Source organism: Periplaneta americana, chromosome 16 (assembly GCF_040183065.1).
Source record: "Periplaneta americana isolate PAMFEO1 chromosome 16, P.americana_PAMFEO1_priV1, whole genome shotgun sequence".
Taxonomy (NCBI): domain Eukaryota; kingdom Metazoa; phylum Arthropoda; class Insecta; order Blattodea; family Blattidae; genus Periplaneta; species Periplaneta americana.
Window position 1 is genome coordinate 157282591 of NC_091132.1, and position 27079 is coordinate 157309669.

The window sequence follows — 27079 nt, forward strand, 5'->3', positions numbered from 1 at the left end:
GGAAAGTGTGTCGTGAAACAAAAAAGGGTTGGACACCACTGCCTTATATTGTGCAATGAAATAGTCGTTATTTTAATACAGAATGGCGAAATAAAGTGGGACCTTATAGAAATCCTAAATCGTATCCAAAGACGTAGCTAGGAAGATCGTTTCGAGATATAATTGATTATGTGCTGTTACCAAGCAATGCTTCATTGAATGTCTCAGAATTTTGAAATAATTTCTTTTTTAACATGATGATGTTACATTATGAGTGATACTCCTATAATGTAATCAAAAAAGAGAGGAAGAAAGTACAAGGTTCTATGCCATCTCCTCGGAAAGAAATTCATGTGTCAGTTAAAGAATAAAAACGAATTATTCAGTTCGTTCGAATATGAATTAACAATCACAAGAGAATAAGGTAATATCCCAAAATATTTTTCCTTAATACAATAAATTGTAAATTTAATAGATCTGTCAAATAGTTAGTACAGCTCAATGTCTATAATAAATATGTATTAAAAGTAGGATGTTGTTGTTCTTATGGTTTTACTTCATAGCTAAGGGATCGAAAACACAGTGGCCAAGAATAACGAAGAAAAGCTAGGAGTAATGATGGCTCGAACAACTTACCAGATTTAAGCAGTGGACCGAGAGTGATGTTTTCAGCAAAAACGTGAATTTTAACAGTATTGCTTCTTCTCTGCAGCCTCTAATTATATCAGCAAACTATCAGCCCGAAAGAAAGGGAATTGCGAGATGTGACGGATTATCAAAGGGATGAAAATAAACCTTTTTTTATTATAAAATCCTTATAAGATATCATTTCAAACATAAGATATTTGACAGAATATTGGTTCACTCGTAAAAGTTTTAGCTCAAGTAATTAAAGAAAAATAATATTTTAAGAAAAGTTTATTCATCAGTTAGTAAGTATAGGTTATTAATTTTTGTATGTAAGAGTTGAACAAAATAATCTCTTTCTATCCTCATATTAATTCATTATGTTCGACTCATTATACTTAGTACAATATAGTTCACAAAGCCCGATATATTCCTTAGTCTTGTGGCACAAAGCCTCATTCCACCCTGCTTCATAGTTCATCACGTCTTTCATGGTCATGGGTGAGTACAAATAAGAAATTATATGATATATAAAATCCTGGTTAGTTTAATAATAGTCTTACAAGTACATTGTATGACAAAAATGCTTTTGGATTCACGACAAACGAAGAATGGAAAAGACAGCGCAAATCGGTAAGTATGACAATTATAATATGCAAAGTGGATACCACATATTCTGATGTTACTTGTGCATAACACACCAATGGTGATCTCTCAAGAGTACAAGCCAAGTGACATAAACGAAAATAACCCAACTACAAAATTTATGACACAGTATATTTAAGAATTGAAAATGCTGAGAGTGGTTCTGTTGAATTTTAGAATTAATTAGACAAGATGGATGATGAAGATATCATTTTACCGTCTCAATGACACAATACTACGAGAAACTAGACTTTTGATGGCAATAGAGTGATTCAATTTTCATGTTCTAGGCAAGTTTCTCGTTAGCTGCGAATGCTCACCTTCAATGTATATATTTTAATTGTAGTAGCCTATATACGTTTTCTAGCCTATAGTAGCGTCCATGAGGTTTCACGTTACAAGAGTGAGAAACACACATTCACAGGGGTCGCATTACTAAAGATTTCGTCAGTATTTCTGGAAGCATTTTAAAAATAATCTTTAAAAAGAAACACGTATCATAGATATCAGAATTGAAAATCTCCTTGCGTATAGCCGTTAATGGGATTTTAAGTTACACGACCGCGAAAACATTTACCACAGAAACCTCATAAGAAAGGTTTCTTGCTCATATGCTTCAGCACATGAGTACTTAAGTTATACCTACCAGCGACACACATTTAGAAGGTTTCTCGCCCATGTGCAAGAGATCATGGCTTTTCAGAGTATTCGGCTCAGAGAGTCACTCAAAACTAACACGGCATTAGAAAGTTTTTCCGCCTCAATGACGAGGTTCATGGAATTTCAGGCGTACTTGAAAGGTTTCTCTACTGTGTGCCTACGTTCATATTTATTTGGATTATTGGAACCAGAGAAACCAAAAACCCACTTTAAAAGCTTCTCGCCTGTATGCCAGCGTTATTGGTTTTATAAGCTCCTTTACACTGAGAAACACAAGAAACATCACACTTGAAAGGTTTCTTGCTTCTGTGCCGGCGTTCACGATTCCTTAGGCTCATCGAATCCCAGAAACGCCGATTTGTCTGTGTGTCGGCATTCATGGTTCCTTAGGCTCCACGAAACCGGGTAACACCACAAAAATCACGTTTCAAAGGTAAGTCACCTGTGTAGGCGGTTATGATTTCTTAAGCTGCTCGAGTACCTGAAACACTTATCACAAAAACTACACTTGAAAGGTTTCTCGCCTGAGTGACGCCGTTCATGGATTTTCAAGACACTCGACACCAAGAAGCACTTACCACAAACATCACACTTGAAAGGTTTCACGCCTGTGTGCCGGCGTTCATGTTCTTTTAGGCTACTCGAAAACGTGAAATACTTACCACAAAAACCACACTTGAAAGGTTTCTCGCCCGTGTGACTGCGTTCATGGCTTTTTAGGTTAGCAGATACCGAGAAACACTTACCACAAAAACCACACTTGAAAGGCTTCTCGCCTGTGTGAAGGCGTTCATGGTTTTTTAGGCTAGCAGACACCGAGAAGCATTTACCACAAACATCACACTTGAAAGGCTTCTCGCCCGTGTGCCTCCGTTTATGGTTGCATAGGCTTCCCGAATTTAAGAAACATTTACCACAGTCACCACATTTGAAAGGTTTGTCGCCTGTGTGCAAACGTTCATGGTGCTTTAGACTCCAGGAATCCGCGTAACACTTTCCACAAACATGACATTTGAAAGCTTTCTGTTCCGTGTGCATCGTTTCATGAGTTTTTAAGGCACCCGTCTTTGAAAAACATTCACCAGAAATATCACACTTCGAAGAAATGTCGTCGGTGTGCAAGAGTTTATGATTCCTCAAGTTACTCGAAAACGAGAAACACTTACCACAATCACCACATTTGAAAGGTTTCTCGCCAGTGTGCACGCGTTTATGTGATCTCAGATTGCTCGAATCGGAGAAAGCCTTACAACAAATATCACATTTGAAAGGCTTCTCGCCGGCGTGCACGCGCTTGTGTGTTCTCAGATTACTAGAATCAGAGAAAGCCTTACAACAAACATCACATTTGAAAGGCTTCTCACCCGTGTGCAGTCGTTCATGTTTTTTTAGGCTAGCAGACCGAGAGAAACACTTACTACAAACATTGCATTTGAAAGGTTTTTGGTCTGTATGCAGACAGTCATGAGTTTTTAAATCACTTGTGTTTGAAAAACACTTACGACAAATATCACATGTGAAAGGTTTCTTCTTCACTTTTGCCGAAGTCGAGAAACATAATTTAGGCAATTTATCTTCCAATTGCTTTTCATCGTCACGATACTGCACAGGTTTTTCCGAGAAACCTGAACACTTGGGAACCTCACACACAGTCTCGTTCTCTTCAAGTGCAAGACTGTCGAAATCTGATGACACATTCTCTTCATTGGTACCAGCAATCCTGAAGTAAATATACTATCAGTCTATTAAATACTCACAACAAATATACATTCAATTATTGACAATTCATTTCAGAACAAATCCACTTTAGCACGTGGTGCATTAATATTAGAGATTCATTCTTGTAAATAGTTCATGAGTAATGTTGAAAACATAAAAATTCTCAACAATTTGGACTTGACCTGTACAACAAATTTAAGAAGGATTACACAACGTTAAGTAGCACTTATTTTTAAGAAACACATCTGCCTAAAGTCACGTGCTTTTGCTTCACTTTTTTTACGACACGCGTTGTTTTCTGCGAATGTTTTTAAATTCCGTATTGCAAATATGCTATAACTTTTTCTACCCCTTATTATTGTGATATACAAATTATTGTACTTGGTTACGTTAGTCACTTTAAAATTTAATAGTGGAACATTTCTGAGTCCAGGTCATAATAAGTATTAATAACAGTAATCTCAGGAGACGGTTTGATTTATCTAGAGAAAAGTAAAACTTCAGTGGGATTTAAATGATTACTATATGACGAGAAGAAAGTATATAAAGATTAGAAGAAATAAAGTATTCAAATACAATAAGATATTAAGTGATTTATTAAAATTCTATTTCACCAAAACGTTTGAACAGCGTCGCCATTTTGTGTTGACTATCTATGCCGTAAATAAATGACGATCGCAAAGCACGTTTTATAGTATCGTAAAGAAATTGCAGCTTGAAATGTTGGCAAACAAAGAAACAAATGGTAGGGAGCTGATAAAACTGAAGAAAATGTATAGAAATTAGAAGAAATAAAGTACTGTAATAAAATTAAATAAGTATCAATTGACTTAGTAAAATTCTATTTCACTAATGTTAGTTTCGCCAAAACGTTTGACCAGAGCCACCATTTTCAGTTGACTATATTTGTGGGAAAAGATAGCAAACCACGTTTTATAGTACCATAAAGAATTTGCAGTTTGAAATGTTGCCAAACAAAGAAATGAATGCTAGGGAACTGATAAAAATAAAGAACACTAGGAAAGTGATAAAACTGTAGCGATAATCAGAAATGACTGATTGAAACACGTCCTTTCGTATCGTTTTATAAGTCGAAAGTATTATGACGTAGTAAAAGTGTAACAGTCATGGGAAAATTTGTGTTTCTATTATCTCAACTTTGGTATTTGCAGTTTTGCGAACGTTAAACCAGTAATAATGTTTTCAAAGCTCTGCAATAATGTAATCTACTATTATAAAAGAATACAAACCTACTAAATATTTTTTTTACTTTGCTTTAAAAATAGGTACAATCGCACCCAACGACATTAAAGCATTCAGTGACTCAATTGTGAGAAGTATTTGATATGTCTGTAGGACATTTAAGACTTGCAGTCCACAGGGAACAATGGATCAGTATAGACATGTGCGGAGGGAGCTCGGCAGTGAAGAAATATTGTAGTAGAGGCATTGAAACCGACATCGCGTAACAGTGCAATAATGGCGAATATTGAAGAAAATAGTCAGAGTCGAGCAGTAGTAAACCTTGAAGCAAACAGTGAAGAGATCTACAAGAAGTTGGAAACTCTGCATAAGGAAAATGACCGAATGAAGAGTAAGGTGAAAAATCTAGAAGATCAGAGAAGAAAGAACTTAATAATTTTTGGAATCGAGGAAAAGAAGAAGGAACAGGCATTGGGAACATACAATACTGTAATGAAAGTGTGCTGGGATTGGTTCAGGATTGATGTGAGTGATGGACAAATAAAAGAAGCGTACAGAATCGGAAAAATGGAAATAGACCTATACTAATTAAATTCTCAAGTATAATGGCAAAAGAAAAACTTTTGAGCAAACGAAAGTACTTAAAAAACTCAAATATTAGGCTGGAAAATGATTTTGAATATGAAGTAAGACGCAGGAGAAGAATATTGATTCCTTTTATGAAGGCTGCAAGAAAAAATGGTCATTTTGCTAGATTATACGGAGACAAATTAAAGATAAATGGGCAGATGTTTGATGTGGAATTCTGTTTGGAAAATTTGGACCATAAAGAGATAGGGACAATGAAAGAGGAGATAAGGAACATTATAGTAAAACATACGATGGGAGAACTGTTTGAAAAATTAGAAGGTGGAGAACTCATCACATAGGAAAGAATAGCAAGCGATGGAATGAACCAGTCAGTGAGTAACATGAACCAGGAAGAGAGGCCAGCGACCAGAGGAATGCATAGCTCAGCAACAGCAGCGGATGAGGATGTCAACAAGCAATTAAAGAAGAAACAAGAGACTTGCACTAAAATTATGATGACATCAGGTAGACAGGGACGAACAGAAGAACGGCATACAGGAGCTGAGAAAAGCAAAAGAGTTCAGTCGATCCAGCTGATAGAATAAATATGGGTCAGAAATTGCAAAAGGGATCGAGAGATGAAGAAGAGACCAAGATAAGAAGACAAGATTCTGCAACAACTGGAAGAGATGAAGTAACATTAGCGACACTGAGTAGAGGTTTGTCAGTGGGAAGAAGTAAGGGACAGAAAAGTTATAACTTAAGAGGTTGGTGCATGGGTGACAGGACATAGGAAAGTGATAAAGTGAAAATAGTATGCATGAGTGACAAAACTTAGGAAAGTGACAAAGTGAAAAGAGTGATAGTGACAGAAAAGACGTAAGGCAAGGGAATATTAGTGAAAAAACCATAAGATACCAATAACAACCAGAGAGTGATAATAAGTAAGTAGTGATACAAATATAATAACAAAACTTGGAAATGGAAAGGCAATGAAACTATAGAAACTACTTCGTCTGAAAATATACAGATTAGGTTAATGGGAATAAGTGGTTAGTGAACGTTAGTCATTCAAGTGAATAAATAAGTTAACAACTATGGAAGAGTTCAACAAATACGAAAAATGTTGTGAACAATTAATAAGAGATTGAGAGAAATGATTGTTTAGTTAAATGAGATTAGTAAGAATAAGATAGATAACTAGGAAAGGGAAGGGTAAATGTAAAAAAAAGGGAGGGAAACAGAGGTGAGGGACCTGACAGAAAAGTGATCAGGGTCATTTATATGTAATAGCCAGATGTTTAGAAAAAGCGTAAGCAGAATGTTATGTATCCAAGGGAGTGATGGCACTGTATACAGAAATGTGAAGGTCCATCACGACCGATGTAAGCTGGTGGAATAAATATATCCTATCATTTAAGACTTGCGTACCGTCCTACTGAATGCATTACGGTGTTTCTGAACAGTCAAGAAAACGGACATTTCAAACACAATGAACTCCCTACGTGAAGACTAGTACACAACACTCACCTATCGTTGTAAACCTCGTTGTCCTCTGCCGTCACTTCTACACTTCGTTCATCGTTGAAGTCACTCTGCTCTTCCTATAAATATAGAGCAAATAAAATAAAAAGATAGCACAATTTACATGAATAGAAGAGCATCGATTTTAGTTGCCTGACAACTACATTTAAGTCTTATTAGGCCTAGTACAATCTTAGCTAATAAAAACTAATTCTTGGGGCATATATTTCATTGCGCAAGTCTTTTCCTTGTAGAACATTTTTTTTTCACCTTTCCAGATGATGCACACTAAATGTGTAGGCCTACTTTTAGTTTAAAATGCTGTGGCACTCTCATATAATATGATATGATATATTTCGTCACAGCACTTCTTTACATGTAATGGTGTACCTCACAGTTCTGTATCCGGTGCCACCATTAACATATTATTACAATAACACATTATAGGCAGACAGACAGACAGACAGACAGACAGACAGACAGACAGACAGACAGACAGACAGACAGACAGACAGACAGACAGACAGACAGATAGATAGATAGATAGATAGATAGATAGATAGATAGATAGATAGATAGATAGATAGATAGATAGATAGATAGATAGATAGATAGATAGATAGATAGAACTTTATTGTCGATGGCATAATGTATGCATAGACATGGTCAAATATATACAATTACAATTTAATGTAAAATAAGTCAAATATAAAAAAAACATTATTCATTTCAAAGGCCCATGCGTGCATCCTCAAGACTGTAGGGACACAATTTTATTAATTTCGTTTTTATATAATTCCTAAATTTCAGATAATTTTTTGTATATTTGATGTCATCAGGCAAACTGTTGTACTATTATAAAAATAACTAAATTTATCATATAAATGTGATAGTTCGAAGACATCTATCCAATCCTCTCCTGCCACCATATTTAGAAATTTCTCACAATTGGTTAAATTAAAAATTCTTTTAGGATATACAGAATTATTTCTAAATACATCATTACAATAAAATTCATATAAAATAGTACGATGATCACAAAACGTATTGTCAATGACACAGCAGGTGTCCCTAGCATCAACCTTGGTAAAAATGTTATCGATCGTAGTAGCACTATTATCAGAAACATGCGTAGGCCAGTGAACTCTATGCGTAAGGCCAAAGACAGATAACAAGTTACTAAAAATCAATAAAATCTTTTGAGTGCTGATAACAATTCAAGTTAAAATCTCCACATAAAATTATATTTACAGTTGGTGTATATAAGCTATGTAAAACATTGTAAATACCATCGAAGAATATATTAAGTTTACCACTAGGTGATCTATAACAGACCAAAATAATATAAGAAACACCATTAATTAACCATTTTAGGCCACAAATTTCAATATGTTTATCAATGCAAAAAGAATTTAAATCGATAACACATATGTCCAGTACCAACTTAGTCCAAATAGCAACACCACCATGTAAAAATTCATTCCGACAATAAAAAGTAGACAAGGTAAAGTTATTAAAATTACATGATTGAATAGAATCTGAAGTGACCCAAACTTCAGTGAAACATAAGAATTTTAAATTACTGGCATCAGATAAAAAATTAATCTCAATATCGTTAATCTTATTAGAAGAAATACCACGAATATTAAGTAACAATAAATACGGGTCAAATATCACTCTTTTGGAGGCAACCTCTGACGAATGTGAAAAAAACTTGCCGATACATGCGCCATACGGCCATATTGAAGGATTCATGGCATTTCTAAAATTACTCTCATAAATTGTGACCTTAAAGGAAGAATATTGTTTTGTATTTCTTCCGAACAATTGTTCACATATTACTTCTGGAAATTTTGAAATTAACATTCTCTTTATATCAGTTACGGTAATGTCAGGATCTATTCCATATACATGTAGATCAACACATTTAGGTACTGTTTTTATGCCACTACACTTATTATTACCCACTATTTGAACACGAGAATTTGTACGTTTCTTCGGTTGAACAGTCTTCCACTCATTGCCCGAATTATTATCGTCATCTCTTACATGACTATGAACAACTTTATCAGTATTAGGTCGATCTAGAGCTCCTTTAACTATATCACTATACAAATTTGTATTGGTCCGAACAGATGTAGATTGTTCTGAACTATCTTGTATCTTTCATTCGTCATTTCGTATAACCTCACTTGTAACCTCGATTTATCAGATAACTCATTTCCCGACTCGATAGATGTACATACATTATTTAAGTTCACACTCGTAGAAGCAACACTTTCCAATTTATCAAGTTTAATAGGTACTATTAGTTTTTTCTTTATTTGCTGACGTGCACTGATCCAAGTCGTCGAATTCGCCTTTTTTCTCTAGCGCCCGTGTTTCTTGTTCCGTTATTGTCCGCATTCCTTCTGGAGTGTGCTAACCTTACCGCCATCGTATGTAGACTAGGAATCCGCTTATGCTGCATGCTGTTACTGTTTTCTTCTCCTTGTCGCGTCATCATCTTTACACTTCCTCGTACGTCAGTATGTGGGTTCCTGAACTCATTACTATTCACTTCTGTTACTATGTGTTGATCTGCGACAATCACTTGTTCCGTCCTTGAAGTTGGGATGATTTTCTTCCTCCATTCCTGTTCCTTCCCTCCGCTTATGTAGCTAATGTCGACTCTCTGTCGCCTTCTCGTTGCTTCCCTCTGCAAAGTTGAAATATGTCCACTGTCCTCTTTCGTTCTCCTCGTTAGTCAAATTCTGGATGATCTTCATTCCTTAGGCAAAACTCCAGATCATACCATTTTCCGTTCACTTTCAGTTTAACCTCGTGCATTTTAGCAAAGTGACCCTTCGCCCTCGCTGCTTTCATATAAGGTAGTAACTGTTCTCTTCTATTTCTTAATTCAAGTGGCATATCTTTTTCCACTCTCACTCCTGAACCACAGAGCCGTCCTAGGTTATTCAGAATAGCTTCCCTTACTTTTGTATTCCTAAAGCTCAAGCAGATAGGTCTTTTTGTCCCGTTCCCTAACCTGTACGAATGGTCGACATGTTCTTCTCTCAACTCGATATTAAAGATCACTTCACATAAATCTCTCACTTTCTCCAAGGTATCCATCTCTTTTTCCCGGCCCCTTTCTTCGACTCCGAAAATTATTAAGTTATTTTTCCTCATCTTCAGATCGTAGTCACTCATCTTCTTCTTTAATTTGTTATTCTCTGCCCTCAACTTTTCTATCTTTTCACTGATGTTTTTTACCTTTAGTCTTAAGTTTTCTAAAACCTGGTTCTTCATTTCTAATTCTACTTGAATCAAGCCTGCATTATTATTCCTTTCCTCTCTACTTAATTCACTTACTTTATCATTTTCTGATGTCTCTTTCTGTAACCACTGTTCCATCTTCTCCTACTGTATCCTTCGCTTCTTCCTCAGGCCAATAGCCTTTATTCTGTGTTAGCGAGTTGTGCACACGCGAGTGCTCTCTCCAGCGTTCTGCTGTAAACTGACTCTCATATAATCTGTTGTTGCCAAGAGGAATTTCGAGGGGTTTACTAGGAAATGTGTATACTTTTTTTGTAAGTAGGTTATTTTACGAGGGTTTATCAACATCGTAGGATATATATAGCGTCTGAATGAGATGAAGTTGATAATGCCGGTGAAATGAGTGTGGGGTCCAGCACCGAAAGTTACACAGCATTTGCAAATACTGGGTTGAGGGAAAACCCTAAACCGGGTAACTTGGCCCGTCCGGGAATCAAACCAAGGCCACATGGTTTCGCGGCCAGACGCGCAAACTGTTACTCAACATGTGTGGAGAAATGAGTATACTATAAAACAGAAATAAATGAAGTACAATATTTATATGCATTAATATATTAAATATATTTTCTATTTCGTATGTTTTATGAGTCAACATACCGGGAAATGATATGATGAATAGTGAAAAGGCACATGGTGTAAAAGACGTTGAGAAAAGAAACAAAAAACATAATATTCCCAAATAAAAATAATACAATTTTTGTATTTCCACTTCTGTAGTGCCTGGAAAAAGTGACATAAGTCAGTTTTCACAAACCTTTTTTGATAATTTAATGACAACTTACACTGGTTTATGTCGATTTGATTTGATTTTTTTCTGTATGCATTATTGTAATGGGAGAAATACTTATGTCTGTTTTTCCAAGTGAGCAGATGTTCCGTAAATTGTGAATAAAATATGAAAAAAGGTTCGTGGAAACTGACTTGTGTCACTTTTCCCAGGCACTGCAGATTTAATATCTATGATAGAAACGTAAAACTGAATGATAGAAAATTATTACAACTCAATATCAGCGTGATAATTAACTTGTCACTTGGGAAATCTGAAAATATACAATATTATTACATGTACTTCTAAGGTATTTAATCCACGAAACATTGCCTTTCTTTTTTTTTTATTGGGTTATTTTACGACGCTGTATCAACATCTAGGTTATTTAGCATCTGAATGATATGAAGGTGATAATGCCGGTGAAATGAGTCTGGGGTCCAGCACCGAAAGTTACCCAGCATTTGCTCGTATTGGGTTGAGGGAAAACCCCGGAAAAAACCTCAACCAGGTAACTTGTCCCGACCGGGATTCGAACCCGGGCCACCTGGTTTCGCAGCCAGACGTGCTGACCGTTACTCCACAGGTGTGGACACATTGCCTTTCATAAAGCCAAGTAAAATAAGATATTTTTAAAGATTGCCACGACATTCTAATTCTACTGATCTGGCTACCCTAGATGTGCGTCAGTCATTCTCTTCTCTGCTGCCTGCACACCTACACTGTGTTTACTGAAGATTGACTTGAGACGCATTCGGTATTCTTTGCACACCAGCGGATCTTTCAAGTGTGCCATGGCAATCTGGAGGAAAATTATTGCTCTAGAATAACATTATTTAACTACTGTATAATAGCACAAGTCATTTATGGACGAATAATTCAATTTACAAGTAACGAATTTGGTGGATTTTGTAAATGCTTTATTTTAGGACATTTTATCAACTGCAATGGTTATCTAATGTCTTAGAAAAAGTGAAGATGATAATGCCAGCACAATAATTTCAATGTCCAGCGCCAAAAGTTACCCAGCTCTGAATAGTATAAGAAATAGCCCCAGAAAAAAACTTCAAAACAGTACCTTGTCCCCAGCAGTACCTGGACTCCAGTGCACCAATTTTAATAATGATAATTAATAATTTATTTATTTAATCTGGCAGAGCTAAGGCCAGTAGGCCTTCTCTTCCGCCCAGCCAGACTCTAATTCTAATTAAATACATTTGCTTACATAGTTATTACATTAACATCTAGATCATAAAACAACATGAAAGTAAATGATGAAAATTGGATAACTAATGTTAGTGTGACAATAATAAACACTGGTAAGAAATAGTTATAATAATAATGATAATAATAATAACAATAATAATAATAATAATAATAATGGTAATTATAATAGTAATAATAATAATAATAATAATAATGAGATAAATTATACATTTATCTGTGATATATATAACCATTAAACACTGAGAAACCTGAAACAGCTATTATTGTTGACAATAATTGTTAGAAAAATATCTCGTTAACCTATTCTTAAATTGATTTGATGTCTGACAGTCTCTGACATTACTCGGTAGGGAATTCCAAAGTCGAGGAACAGCCACAGTGAAAGAAGATGAATATGAGGATGTTCGGTGGGAGGGAATGGATAATATTGAGGAGTGTTGTGATCGTGTGTCTAGGTTATGATGGGTGGATAAATTTTGAAAACGAGACCCAAGATAGACAGGAGTGGAGAAATGTAATATGTGAAAGAGAAGGGAAAGACAGTGGATTTTCCTACGATCTTCTAGACGGAGCCAGGACAACATTTCGAGGGATGGTGTTACGTGATCAGCCTGGCGAGTATTGCAGACGAAACGGACGCACATATTATGAACACGTTGTAGTCTCTGCGCCGAAGTAACGCTTAGGTCAGTAAGCAGAATATCACAGTAATCGAAGTGGGGCATCACGAGTGTTTGCACTAACATTTTTTTCATGGAAAGGCGTAGAAAATTCTTCAATCGTCTAAACGAGTGGATTAATGAAAATACCTTTTTGCAGGTTTCTGCAACTTGAATGTTCCAATTTAAACTTTTATCCATATAAATACCTAGATTCTTTACTGATTCACTGAACGGAATTTCGGTGCCGTGTATTTTAATCGGGGACAAATTTGGTATGGTAATAGTGCTTAACGAACGTGAATGGCCCACAATGATTGACTGTGATTTTTCTGGATTTAGTTTAAGTCGGAATTTCCGTATCCATGTGCAGATTGAGTTCAGGTCGTCATTAATTTTAGTTATTGCATCATTTATTTCGTCAGTGTGGAATTTTATGTATATTTGAAGGTCGTCTGCATAGAGATGGTGTCGGCAGTACTTTAGAGATTCTGATATGTCGTTGATATAAATTGTAAATAGTAAAGGGCCAAGAACTGATCCCTGTGGGATCCCTGACCTTACGGCCTGCCAAGGGGAAGAACGATTTCCAGCTATCACACTTTGTTGGCGGCCATTAAGGTAAGAGTCAAACCACAGGACAACGTGCTCTTCTAGGTGTAGTCTTCTGAGTTTACATATTAATAAGTCAATGTCTACAGAATCGAAGGCTTTGCTGAAGTCAAGTAAAGTCATTATTGTCAATTTACGTTCGTCCCGGGCCTCGCGTAGGTCTTCCGTGATTTTAAGTAATGCTGTACTTGTGTTATGTCCGGCTCTGAAACCTGATTGATAAGAGTCGAGAAGTTTGTATTTGTTTAAGTATTCTGTCAGTTGCTTGTGTACAATGCGCTCCAATGCTTTAGATAGGGCAGGTAGGATGCTGATAGGTCTGTAGTCGTTATAAGATGTCGGTGTTTTGGTCTTGGGAATTGGGTGGACAAAAGCGAGTTTCCATTGCTGTGGGTAAGTCGAAGTCATAATTGAGGCATTGAAAATGTGGGTCACAGTCGGTAGTATTACGTCTATGATTTTGTTTAATAACGAAATATTGACGTGGTCTGGTCCTTCTGCTTTAGTTGTGATTCGTTTCAGGGCTTTCTTTACGCCAGATTGCGTAATATACCAAAAGTGAAATTTTTCCCTTGAGGGGTTGGTCCGTAGGTTTAAGAGTTCATCGATTGTCTGTTGTTTGTCAATGGGGCTAAGGGTTATAGTGTGAGTTTTCGTAAAGTGGTCATTGAGCCGTTCCAGTGAGATTGAGTTGCCGTCTACCTGGATCTTTGTCTGTCTTAATCCCATTGTCTGCACATGTTTCCAAAGCGTGGAGGGGCTAGTTCCTGGTTCAGTAAGGCTGTATGCATGTCGGATTTTAGCATTCCTAACAGTCTGGCTGGTTCTGTTTCTCAGTTGCTTGTACCTGTTAAAATTAGTTTCGTTTTTGTCTCGTCTATATTTTCGATATGCCGAATCTCGTTCAGCCATCATGTTGCGTATGTCAGCAGTCATCCACGGCGCAGGCAGTCTTCTCACACGTCTAGTTTTTAGAGGAGCATGTCGGTCATACAAGTCTATAATAAAGTTATTTAGCTGTTCTATCTTCTCGTCCACAGTTCGCAACTTCCATATTGCGTCCCAGGGTATACGTAATGCGTCTTCTATTAAAGCAGAATTGTCAATACGTTTCAGGTCTCTATAAGTAGCTATTTTGGTTGTCAATTTGGGACACTGTAATGCGTATATTACATATATTATATCGTGGGAAGATATTCCAGACGCAGGTAGCTGTCCATGTGAGAGAACTTTGGCAGGATTATTGGTGATGATTAAGTCAAGGAGCGTTTCTGAGTAGGCGGTATGATGAGTGGGTTCAAGTGGAAGGATAGTCATATCACAAGCATGGAACATTGTCTTTAGTTGTGTCGTCTGTATTGAGTCAGCGGCAAGTAGATTTGTATTAAAATCACCCATAACGATTACGTGTTCATAATATGGCAATAGGTTCTGTAGGGATGTCTCCAGGTCAGCTAAAAAATTAACCTTCGGAGGCTTATAAACAATACACAGCAAACATTTCTGAAAACTAACTCGTATTTCTACGAAGAGAAATTCAGGGCGAGAGGAATATTCGCCGGGGGATTGGTGAATAACTTTGGGCTCGAGATCCGATCTAATGAAGGCTGCAACACCACCTCCCCGCTTATTTAAGCGATCGTTGCGAAGTAGATTGTATCCGTCGAGGTGAATTAGGGAAGAGGATAAAGATGGTTGAAGCCAGGTCTCAGAAATTAAGATAGCGTGCAAGTTTAGTGGGGAAAATATAGCGTAAAAGTCGTCAATGTGTGCTAAAATACTTTGAGCGTTTATGTGTGCGACTCGAAGGGCATTGGGGTGGAAAGAGAAAGCGGTCTGTAAGATATCTGCCGTCTGCTGGGGCAGGTTGTTACTGGTAAGGGGAGGGGAATTATGAAGGTCAGTGTCATTGTCAGAGACTGTCAGAATTTCCGTTTGACTAGGGTCCACTTCTACCAACTCTAAGAATATTACACTACTAGTCTAAACTACACTACTTCTACCTTTTTGTTAAAAGTTTCAATCAAGACTATCACTACTTTCACAACACTTTTCCTGTCAATATAAACTAACAGCTAGTAAGTTAATATTAAATAAGAAAGCAAAGCAAAAAAATAAATAAATAAATAAAGTAGATAGGCTTAAGTACTATGTAACTATAACTAGAATTAACAGAATTAAACCTTGTGTCGTGATACAAAACTCTCGACTTCTATAAGTTGCGAAGATCGCTCCAGCATGTCACACGTCGCTTCGAATCACCTCTGTTCACTATGATAACACCGTCCTGAGTCCATACACTATTCACTCCAAACTTAGTAATGGCTTCTTTCAGGATGTTATGCCGGATTCTGGTCAGGTCTTCTCGAATCGTTACACCAGTTTTTTTAAGTAGGCGCTTATTTTTGAACACTTCACTCCTCTTCCGATAACTCACGAACTTGACAATGATAGGTCAGATATGGTAATCATAACACCACATCTTTGGACAAAAATTCATACAAATAGCCTTTTTGTAACATTGGCTAACCTATGTTATTTTATGGCTTCGAATTTTACATTACCAGGTATATACTGATCTGGTTCAGAGAATTCGTTCAAACATTTAATGAACTTGATTACTTTCCCGAGAATTTTAATTAAGTTCGTGTCTATTAATAAGAAGTACATGAAAAATCAAATTCATTGTGTGTTTCTAGTCATTTTAAAATTGGTAAATTGATGTTTATAATTTTACGTTTGACTACCTGTATTAAAACTAAATGCAATGCACTGACATAATAAGAGTAAATAGCTCCATGGATTATGTATCTGAACGTATGTATCAGCACATATTACAGAATTTAGAACCTATTCTGGAATCCACTCAATATCACCTACATATTTTATCGTAAAGTTATAAAATATCTTTTCTCTACGTGTAAGCTAATGTTCTACAAAGCATATATTGCAAATATGTAAATGTTTAAGAACAAGAGGTGATAAATTAAATGATCCAAGGAGATAATGTATTGTAGATAAATCTACAGCAAAATCTATTATTTGGAAACGGAAAAAAGTATTAAGAATTTTGGACAAAGACACAGAGAAGACAAAAAGGAGTCATGCCCTTAACAACATTTTTCAAACTCACTGTGGGAATGTGTTGCTTGGCAACAATTAAGACGAAGCGTATCAAGCAATTTCCTTTTCGTATTTGAAACATAAGCTGTGACAAAATTCCAACATTAGTTCTCTGCAACATCACATCACTTGTCATAAAAAAATAGTGGCAAGTTACTTGCCTCTATCACAGAGCAAAAGGCACATCAAGTACTGTTGTTAAGAGCTAGTGTCTGTTACAATCAAAATGCAATATTAACACTGGAAGAAGAACACACAGTGCATTCCTTGTGCTCCACTCACCTCAGGTTCACCTTTCACAACAGGGAACGAAATTGGCACCAGAACTTCCTCGAATTTTATCTCAGATGTGAGATCATCGCTCTGGTCCACATATTCCTCCTTTATACCAGTCACATGCTGATCCACAAGATTCCGTTCCTGCAGTACAAAGAGACATCTTAAATGAACAATTTATTACAGGGTGTCGGCAGACGATTTCTATTGTTATAAGGTGCTCTCTATTTGTTGATATGCCTCAGCTTAATCACAACCCACATCACGTGCTTCACACTATGACGAATAGGTTCAAGATTCATATGAAAACGTATATTACCTATGCAAAAACAGTTTTCAAGTGCAGTTTTAATAAATTAAGTGTTTTTACTTCATTATTTAATAACCGTGCAATAAGTACTAGATTATTTAGGGTCGATGTGATTGGTGACAGAGATGGTATTTGGCGATATGAGGCCGAAGATTCGATATAGATTACGTAACATTCATATATTTTTCGGGGAAACCTCGGAAAAACGCAACCAGGGAATCAGCCCAAGCGTGAATGGAACCCGCGCACAAGCGCAACTCCTGATCGGTAGGCAAGCGTCTTAGCCATCTGAGCCAAGCGAGTGGCTTCAATGAAGATCTCGGAGAAAGAAACACTGATAAAATGAGTACCGGTACTAATAGTAATAATTTATTCATTTAATGTGGCAGAGCTAAGGCCAGTAGGCCTTTTTTTCCGCCCAGGACTCTGATTCTAACTGAATAAAACTGGCTTATATAGTTAAAGTTATTCCTTTAATATAAGACCGTAAAACAGCATGAAAGTGAATAATGAAAGTAAAAGTAAATAATGAAACTTAGATGAGTAATGTTTGCGAGACAGTAATAAACACTGGTAAGATAATAATAATAATAATAATAATAATAATAATAATAATAATAATAGTGAGATAATTTAAATATATATTCTGTGATATATATAAGACTGAGAAACTTTTAAAAGCAATCTATATTTGTTAACGAGAACTGTGTGAAAAATATTCCATTAGTCTATTCTTAACTTACTTTGATGTCTGGCAGTCTCTGACGTCACTCGCTAGGGAATTCCAAAGACGAAGAACAGCCACAGTGAAAGAAGATGAATATGAGGATGTTCTGTGGGAGGGAATGGATAATATTGAGGAATGTTTTGACTGTGTGTCTAAATTATGGTGGGTGGATAGTATAACTATTTTTAAGTTTTGAGCATGATTTCAAATTTTACTTGTTGCTCTCTGATTCCATATAACCATTTCATAACATGGGGTGAGTCCGATCAATATTTTGAGTTTTGTAAGCGTTAACTATAGAATGTTACATCCTAGTGAAGCGTCGATTTAATTTTATAATATAGTTTGCAGAATAATCTCTACTGAATGTAAATAACTTCCATTGTTTTCCAGTTCATGCTGTTTAATGTATCTTGTTAATTGGTGTCACCTCAATAGGTGGGGTGAATCCGATCGCACGTTACTTTTTCATTTGAAATTGGATACACACAACTGAATGAGTGAAAACTATCACTACGTGTAGTTTTAATAAGTATTGGAAGAATGTTGTAATATTTATTTATAGCAAATATAATTATTACATCAAAAATGACTCAATCAATATCGTAGACCTTCGTATTAAAGAATGAATATTTCCCACGTCACAAGGTATGTTGCACCACCTTTCGAAATACCTACCCCACTTCTACTTGAGTGGCAGAAGGTATAAAAAATTTATTACCATCTCTCACTCTTTGTCAGAAAAAGTTCTTGTCATACAAGTCGTCTTCAATTATTCTATCCACTCTGAAAAAGAAATAATATACTATTTTCTTAGGCCCCTTACGGACTTGAAGAGATCTCGATAGCAAGAAATGTGTAAGAGAAAAATCAAACATTGATAACATGGATTCAAACGGATGTCCAGGCACTGGAAGAGATTCTCGTTCGATGCGAAAACCTCGAGTGAGTTCCTCACTGAAATTGGTAGCTCAGCGAAATTTCTTGGCAGATTTATCAAAGATGTTTACATTTATTCTATTTATGACTGAATACAGAAAAAGATTAAGTAATAACACAGGTGGTGGTGATTGCATTGTATCGTTTTTATTGACAATGAGGAAAGACGGCTGATAATAACTGCAGTAAGAAACTTACCGAACTTGTATGATGCCACACATATGCCTATTTGTATGATACATGCATGAAAACTATAAAAACACGTAACTTATACCAGAAATGGGTACACATATACCAGATGATCTGAAAATAATGTTTTGATGAGCTTTAATAGTATCAATTACAACATTTGACATTGTATCTATATGTCTTAACAGTTTACATAATTTTAATCAGAACATAGCAAAGAATCCCTTATCATGTCATGAATTACAAGATAGTGAGAACCATTCAACAAGAAATAAAACCTAAATGTAGCTTCATCCAAATACAAAATTAGTCATCGAACTCGCCTTTATCTTCGTGAGATAAAATGTGATGCCTTATCCAGATTTTTCTAGGTTCAATTTTAGGCCTACATTTTCTTTTCGTTAACAAAATATGTTCATATAACTCCATTTCGTCATCATCAGAAGATTCGGATTGAACTAGTGGCGTTCGTACATCATTTACAAAGTATAAAAATATACCACACTCTAGTATATACAGTCACAGTCTACTATATACAGTCGCGAAGCTCAATATGTAGTAAAAATGCAAACATGGGTAGTTGCCCACCACTAGGATCGCTACTATCGCCTCATCATCGCAGATCTCTCTCCTAGCAGACGACAAAATATATTACACTTTCGTTGTCGTGTTCTTTTGGAAAAATTAACACCTTCCTTCCATTATTGAAATGTTAAATGCATAAAGTTAATTTATTATTTTAATTAAGTATATTAAATTCCACAATAAACTCGAAGATATCTGCAAGAAATAAGGTAATATAATTTTTGTTTGTGCAAAACGAACTGAAATTTACTATAATAGCTTCACTCATTCAAGATTATAGCGATAATTAACTATGAAACCAATAAATATTAATTTGCATTTCTCTTTACAACAATAATAATGGAAATATGAACTAATGGAGTAACTTACGTGTACCGGTACTTGTAGTGTAGGCTTACGTAGTTAACAAAGTGGGATGAGGTTAAGCAATAATAATCACACCAGAATTGGAAATAAAACGTGATCAATTAATTTTATTGTAACAGACTTTTTCTACGTCTCTAGTAAAGCAACAAATAAAAATAACAAAATTAACAGCTATAATTAAAAACATATCCTCTGAAGAAAAAAGTAGGCCTAAGCAATAATAATCCCACCAGAAATGAAAATAAAACGTGATCAATAAATTTCATTAAAACAAACTTAGTTTTTCTACGTCTTTAGTAAAATAACACATAAAAATAATAACAAAATTAATAGCTACAATTAAAAATATATCCTCTGAAAAAAAAAAAGTAGATCTAACCTTTATTTCTCTCGAAATTTAGCAGCCTAATGCCCACGTGCATCAACGTCGGTTAGTGTAACCACCAGTTAAAATTGTCATCTAACCTCTGGTTAAGCATTTTTACAGTGGATCGACCTCGGTTACGACTTAAATAGGAGGTTAACCACAGTAATCTATAACCGGCCATTTTCGAGCGGTTAAAGGAGATAACCAGTGATTAGTAGAGCAAGTAAAGCAAAATGGCGGCCAGAGCCACAGATGTTTACTTCGAAGACGATTATTATTGTACAGTACTTGAATTACTTGAATAGAGCGTGGGCGTGAAGTTTCTTTAGTGGAAAGAGAGAATCTTTACGAGGAATTAGGTGACAGAAAATTTCAGGAGGGATTTTGTTTATCAAAATCTACAAATGGCTCACTTGCAATAACTCAAAAACAGTCATATTTCTTCTGTTGATCAGCTCCTTATGTTAAGATTCTATGCAACTGTTATTTTCTGTATTTTAAGAGGGAATACTTGAATATCTCTCTCTCTCTGTCACTGGCTGAACAAAGAGAGGTTATGGATGGATCTTAGGATAATGAACAGTAACCTGGTGTAAATGGGATCTTGGGTCGTACACACATTTCTACTAATCTTCTGCATCCTTTTCCTTTATGGATATTCCTTCTTTATTATATAATATATTTAAATCTATTAAGTAAGTCTATCGATACTTAACCTCACATTGGGATATAATCATTTTTGCATTCAATTTTCTATTTTGTACGATTTTAACCTAACAGCAATGAAAAACAAAGAAATGCAACTCGCAAACATAACAGCGCCCAAAGGCAAACAAATGCAACGCGAAAATGTAGGACATGTTCACTTCGATGTAGAACGGAGTGAGCGCAGTCGTTTTTAGATGTTGACTATTATCTTTGCTGTGGTATGAATGCTTTCCTTTAGTCATTTTGTAGAAACAGTGTACCATCATAGACTTTGCTCTGGTTAAATGAAGTGTCAGCTAACTATGTTTAAGTAATCGGTGATTATGAATGGTGCACAGAAATTACATTTTAACCACGGTTACTGTTTAACCGTCGTTTCGTAATCTATGATTACTGTTTTTTTAACCGATGTTGATGCACTTCGCCATAAGTGACAGAACATTAACCGGTATTTAATGTCCTTTCGGTTAGACTGAAACATTTCATTGTGAAATTTAAGGATGTAATGTATTCTAACAGTCACAAAGAACTTCAAATTAACAGTTTTGTTTCTGCACAGCATTCTTGTGGAAACCCAGGAACCTTTCGGAAATCGGAAAAAGGATAACTCTGGCCTCTTTCTCTTACTGTTGCTACAATTTATAGCACTACAAACGTCTCCTCCTTGTCCCATATTATTATTCCAATTATTATATTTTAGCCATTAACATTTTCATTACAACCAACAAGGAACATTTCACAAGCATCAACGTGAAATACGCAACGAGCTAGCACTCGATAGAAATACGACACAGTCCAAAGTCGACCATGGACAGTCTATTGTTTCTAGTTGCTAACCGCATGGAGTGCTTTATCACGAGATTTGCAAAAAAAAAAAAAAAAAAAATACCTGAAGCTTCGCGACTGTATATAGTAGACTGTGATACAGTCACGAAGCGCAATATGCAGAGAGCATGCATACATAGATATTTGATAACCATTACGATGACGACTTTCCTCATCACAGACAATGAGAAATAATACCGGCACAGTCTATTGTTCCTAGTAATCTCATCATCTGAAGCTTCGTGACTGTATATATTAGACTGTGAATATACTTCCAAACATAACCTGTATTTCCCTGGACGAATGGTTACCAAAATCAGAAAAGTAATCTCTGGATGAAGGCAGTGCAAAGATGATCATAGCGACAACTCACTGCAGTGTATAGAGAAGGGTTCTTTGCCTCTTTCTCCCTAGCGACATCTCTTCAAGTGTGTAACGGCCCTTAATCAGGAATCTTATAATAGCGAAATTATTTTCAGATAGCTTAATTTACCATTCAGTGTCGCGTAACGAACAAAATATTCTTCCGAACCTTTTCTAATGCTCAATTTTCCTAATTTTAAAGCTTTCACCACATTACAAAGTGCAGTGAGTTGTAATTGCACTTTCTTGGTTGGCGGAGCTTCTTTGCATTGTTCAATTTAACCTACAACATAACGAAAATTAAGTAAAGGGGCATAATTTTGAAAAAAAAAATCCCAATCATGAATTACCTGCTTTTTCAACATAAAATGCGCGTGATTCGAGTCGTCTTCTGAAACAGCACGTTACAAAGGGCGTAAAATAAATACGAAAATAGTTTTATCTCTGTGGTTTAATGACTCAGTGGTACAACAGAAAAAATTGATATTCTGTATGTTAAACTTTTTATTTTATAGTTCAGTTTCTCATTTTGAAATTTTAAGCTAAGTTTGTAGAAAAGTAAAAAAAAGATTAGAATATTTTATAAGAACTTCTTATAATAATTTTCAGTAGGATTCTTATTAATATGATAAAACCTGCTTTAGACAGTAGGCCTGTATGCAGATCTGAGCATTAAGATTGTTTCTTCTGTATATCCATAATAAGGTTTGTTTTGGAAAAGTCAAAGTTCGGGTCCATAAAGTCAGGAGCACTACAGTTAATTTTATAAGGGCCGAAATAGAAGGCGAACATGATTTTACATAGAAAAAACAACGACAAGATGATATGGTTTTAAACATGGTTTATTATTACATAGAAAAAAAAATTATAGACACAACACGGACTTCCGTTGGTTTAAAAATTAATAATAATAATAATAATAATAATAATAATAATAATAATAATAATAATAATAATAATAGCTAATAATTAATATACTGCTAAGCTGCTCGAGGTTCTATACTATCCTACTGCAACTACTCGAAATCTAAATGTGTGGTGAAACATTCAAATAAATTTGACACCACACATACGCATCACAAATGATTAACCACAAAATCATAGATCAACCCTGGTAATCACAATTTAATCTTATAAGTTACATTGCAAGTCAGCGTATTAAGTGTCGATCCTGTATATAATTTACAAAATTCGTTTTATTTTAGAATAGCCACAACTAAAAGTCCCGTCACTCTTATTTCCAGCAGCCAATCACATTGCAGGTCGGCTACATTTAAACGTGTGCGTCTTGTGATTCGCTGATGAAGATAAAGACGGCTCGATAAATACTTCCTATAAACGCCCGCCATTTTGGCTCTTTCGTTGGCGTTCGCAAAAAGCACACGAGGACGTTATTTGCCGCACAATTATTTGCTGAATTACAGTACGTTTGATTGATTATCATACGATCTACGACATGATAATGTTTAACGGTGTGGCAAATAGATCCCTCGTCCGGTAGCTCAACAACGAAAGAACAAAAATGGCGAACGATACTACCTACCTAGATTTTATAGAGCCTTCACTTTCTAAGAAATAAGCAAAGAGGAGGAGTCACGCCGAGAATAACAGCGTCGCGACTATAACTATACATATGTTAGGTAACTAAAGGGGTCGCAAGTTGAAGTTGAAGGCACATCTCCTGCACGATACGCATGCTACAGATATCAATATGGACTTAGGTTTACTTAGATTATGGCAATAGAATACTGTATTGGACAGGTTGTAAAATATTAAAAACTGAGAATTCTTTATGAAAGAAAGTTTCAATAAAGCTTCCTGTAAACTATATGTTAAATTAAGAACTCTTATCAACTCTCGAATGGCTTACTCGTGAAAGATATGTACAAGATGTGCTATGGCGACAATGAAGACGAGGATCTGCAAGATTTCTTTTTGCTTCATTAAGTCCAGTGAATATAATTTGAGAGATGAACACTTCGTCATAAAGTAAACTTATATCGATATAAAATTAGCATATACGAAACAGATAATAATGGCTTGCAATATACCTCTAATATAGGTGTCTTCCCATCCTCATCTGTGTCGTCACTAGTTTCTAGAGACAGTGGATCGACCTCGGCTTCCGCCTTGATCACATCCATCGTAACTGAAAGATTAAGAAACTGACATCCATTTGGAGATTGTAAACTGTTGGGAAAACGTCTTTACTCGTTGTTACAAACTGTGATTCTTTACGACGAATATGGAGTACAATGTTAAGATCCATATGAATACTGATACTTACACGGAAAGTATGTGCCGCTGTAATCAAAAACCACTTATAATGAAGTAATACATATACCGTAATCAATCTAGAATGACAATATATTCAAGATTAAAGTCTATGTTAGTTACATTATAATGAAACACTTATTTCAGGTCCCAAATTAAGTAGGTTGGTGAGACGAGTTTGCGTGTTCACTCAGATCTAATAGGCAGTGACACTATCAAGCGAGCAAAATATATATATATACAATGTCCACAAAAAACCAATGAAAGAGGTTTAATTTCTAATGCTAGTATAATGACATTTTATTGATAGCAATGCTTGTACTTATAAATTTACTTGGTTTCTACAAAGGTTAGTTTACATGCAGTGTAATAGGATATGTTTCAAACATGCCTGTATTTTGTCCTCGCCCTGAATTCCTGTAAGAAGTAAACAATTGTAATGTTCGAAATTTTTTACGTTTTAACTTGCATTTTGCATGCATCCATATATTTTTAATATTTTGCGTGTGAATTTATGGACTACTTTGATCAACAAAATTATGTTCATGGATGATAATTGAATGAAAGTAGGCCTACACTTCATTCTAACTTCTGTCCACATGTGCATAGGATAGCCACCCATCACAAACGATGTGAGTTCTGTGCAAATTGTACCAGATTATGAGGGCTTCCAATGTGGGATATTTATGGAGTTTGACTACTTTTGGACAATTTTTTCCCAACTTCCATTTTACCGTCGTAACAAAGAAATATTTTCATTTCTCGGAAATGAACTATAACAGCTACATAGCTGAAAAAATCATTATGTGATTATGAATCTTGGCAGAGGTGATTTTCTGCCGGTTCACATCAGTTTGGACGAACCAATTGTTAAATCAATTCTAAGTAATATTTGCAGTCATGATGGACATATATCGTATATGTTTAGCATAGGTAAACATGAGAGAACTGGTTTGTTAAATTTTTTTAACGTCACCAGTGCATCTTGGACTATATGAGCCAAGGGCAATCCGGGTAATAAGGAGGATGAGAGCGCTATGTGGTTTTTGATCCTGTAAAATTAAAGGGACAGAGGTCGAACCCAGTAATGTAGAAAGATGCTATACTCACATGTAGATAATAAACTCGTTTTATTCATAATAGGCTACAGAACAGTACCTTACTGTATGTAGTTTACTTTAAAAAATTTTGCTATTGTTCAGTATTGTATATGTACATACTACATTACTCTAATTAATAAAAGAAAAAAACTAACCATGTAACAAGCAAGGTGGGATAACCGATATTCTACTGTAACATGATTTTATGTAGCAATATAAAAGTTAATCATATTCCTCACCAGGTGAATCCTGTGAAGTTAAAGTAATGCTCTTATCATACATATGTTGGTTCAACATAGTAATATTATTATAACCTGTTTTGTATAGACGCCGGTGGCATGTGGACAAAGTATCAGATCCACATGTGTATTTTTTTTTTCTTTGAGTTGTTTATTTATCTTGCTTTTATTTCGGCAAGAAAATTGATCTACCAAGAGTTTGTTCAATTCTCTCAGTGGAGCCAGATTTGAGAAAAAATTCGTCCCACTACAAAAAATAATAAAGAAAAGTAACATGTATAGAAATTAGTAACGTTAATAAAAAAACGTTCTCACTGAGAATTGAACTTGTGTCCCAGGGATGACAAGCTAGTTCGCTACTGACTGCTCCACTGGAGAGCCGTGACGTAATTAGCGCGACGAGGCACATTTAGTTGCTCAGCTTTAAGTCTACGGAGACAGAGCACATATAAACGTACTCATGTAAATCGCGGTCACATTTTCAACATTTCCACTACCTAGAGAGACAAAAAAAACTGTTTTCTAAAACTGTACACGATTTACGATATAGGAGATTCTGGTTACATAGAAAGATGTTCTGATGTAGTTATGTAAAATTCATAGATTGCACTAATTTGTCCGTAGTGAGCCATTACTTACTGTTCATTAAATATTAAGAAAATTTGGTTGCTGAGCAGCTAACATTTTAGTCAATCGTTACATATTTTAATGTTCAGTAGTTAATGTTTCATTTGGACTGATTTACTGATGGTTGGTGAAACCGGCCCTAGGACTAATAACCGTAATTTGTGCTTCACAAAAAATAGACCTTAGAGTATGAAGCAAATATCTAACTGATCTGAGCTCTATGACTTCAAAAGTACTACTCAAGACAATCTTGCAACAACTGAACATCAGATTCAGAAAACACAGTGGACAAGAATAACGAAGGAAAGCAAGGAGTAGTGATGACTCGAACTTACCAGTTTTGAACAGCACATCGGGAGTTGAGTTTTGAGCAAATATGTGAATTTGAACGGTATTGCTTCCTCTCTGCAGCCTTTAATTGTATCAGCAAACTACAAGAGAAAGACTTGCGCGATGTGACAGATTATCTAAAGGATGAAAATAACCTTTTTTTTTTATAAAATTCCCATACGATATAATTTTAAACATAAGATAATTGACAGAATAATGTTT

General features: G+C 35.5%; 1 protein-coding gene across 1 annotated transcript; it reads right to left on the reverse strand.

The window, feature by feature from the left end:
• Positions 1-16: 16 nt before the first annotated feature.
• LOC138691538 (zinc finger protein ZFP2-like) lies at positions 17-24738 on the reverse strand. The gene is made up of 5 exons (XM_069813581.1): positions 24575-24738; positions 24339-24436; positions 16915-17052; positions 6934-7007; positions 17-3631 (listed from the first exon to the last, which is right to left on the reverse strand). Exons 2-5 carry the CDS (start codon positions 24429-24431, stop codon positions 2350-2352), a joined length of 1587 nt encoding a protein of 528 aa, XP_069669682.1. The 5' UTR covers positions 24432-24436; positions 24575-24738; the 3' UTR covers positions 17-2349.
• Positions 24739-27079: the final 2341 nt, after the last annotated feature.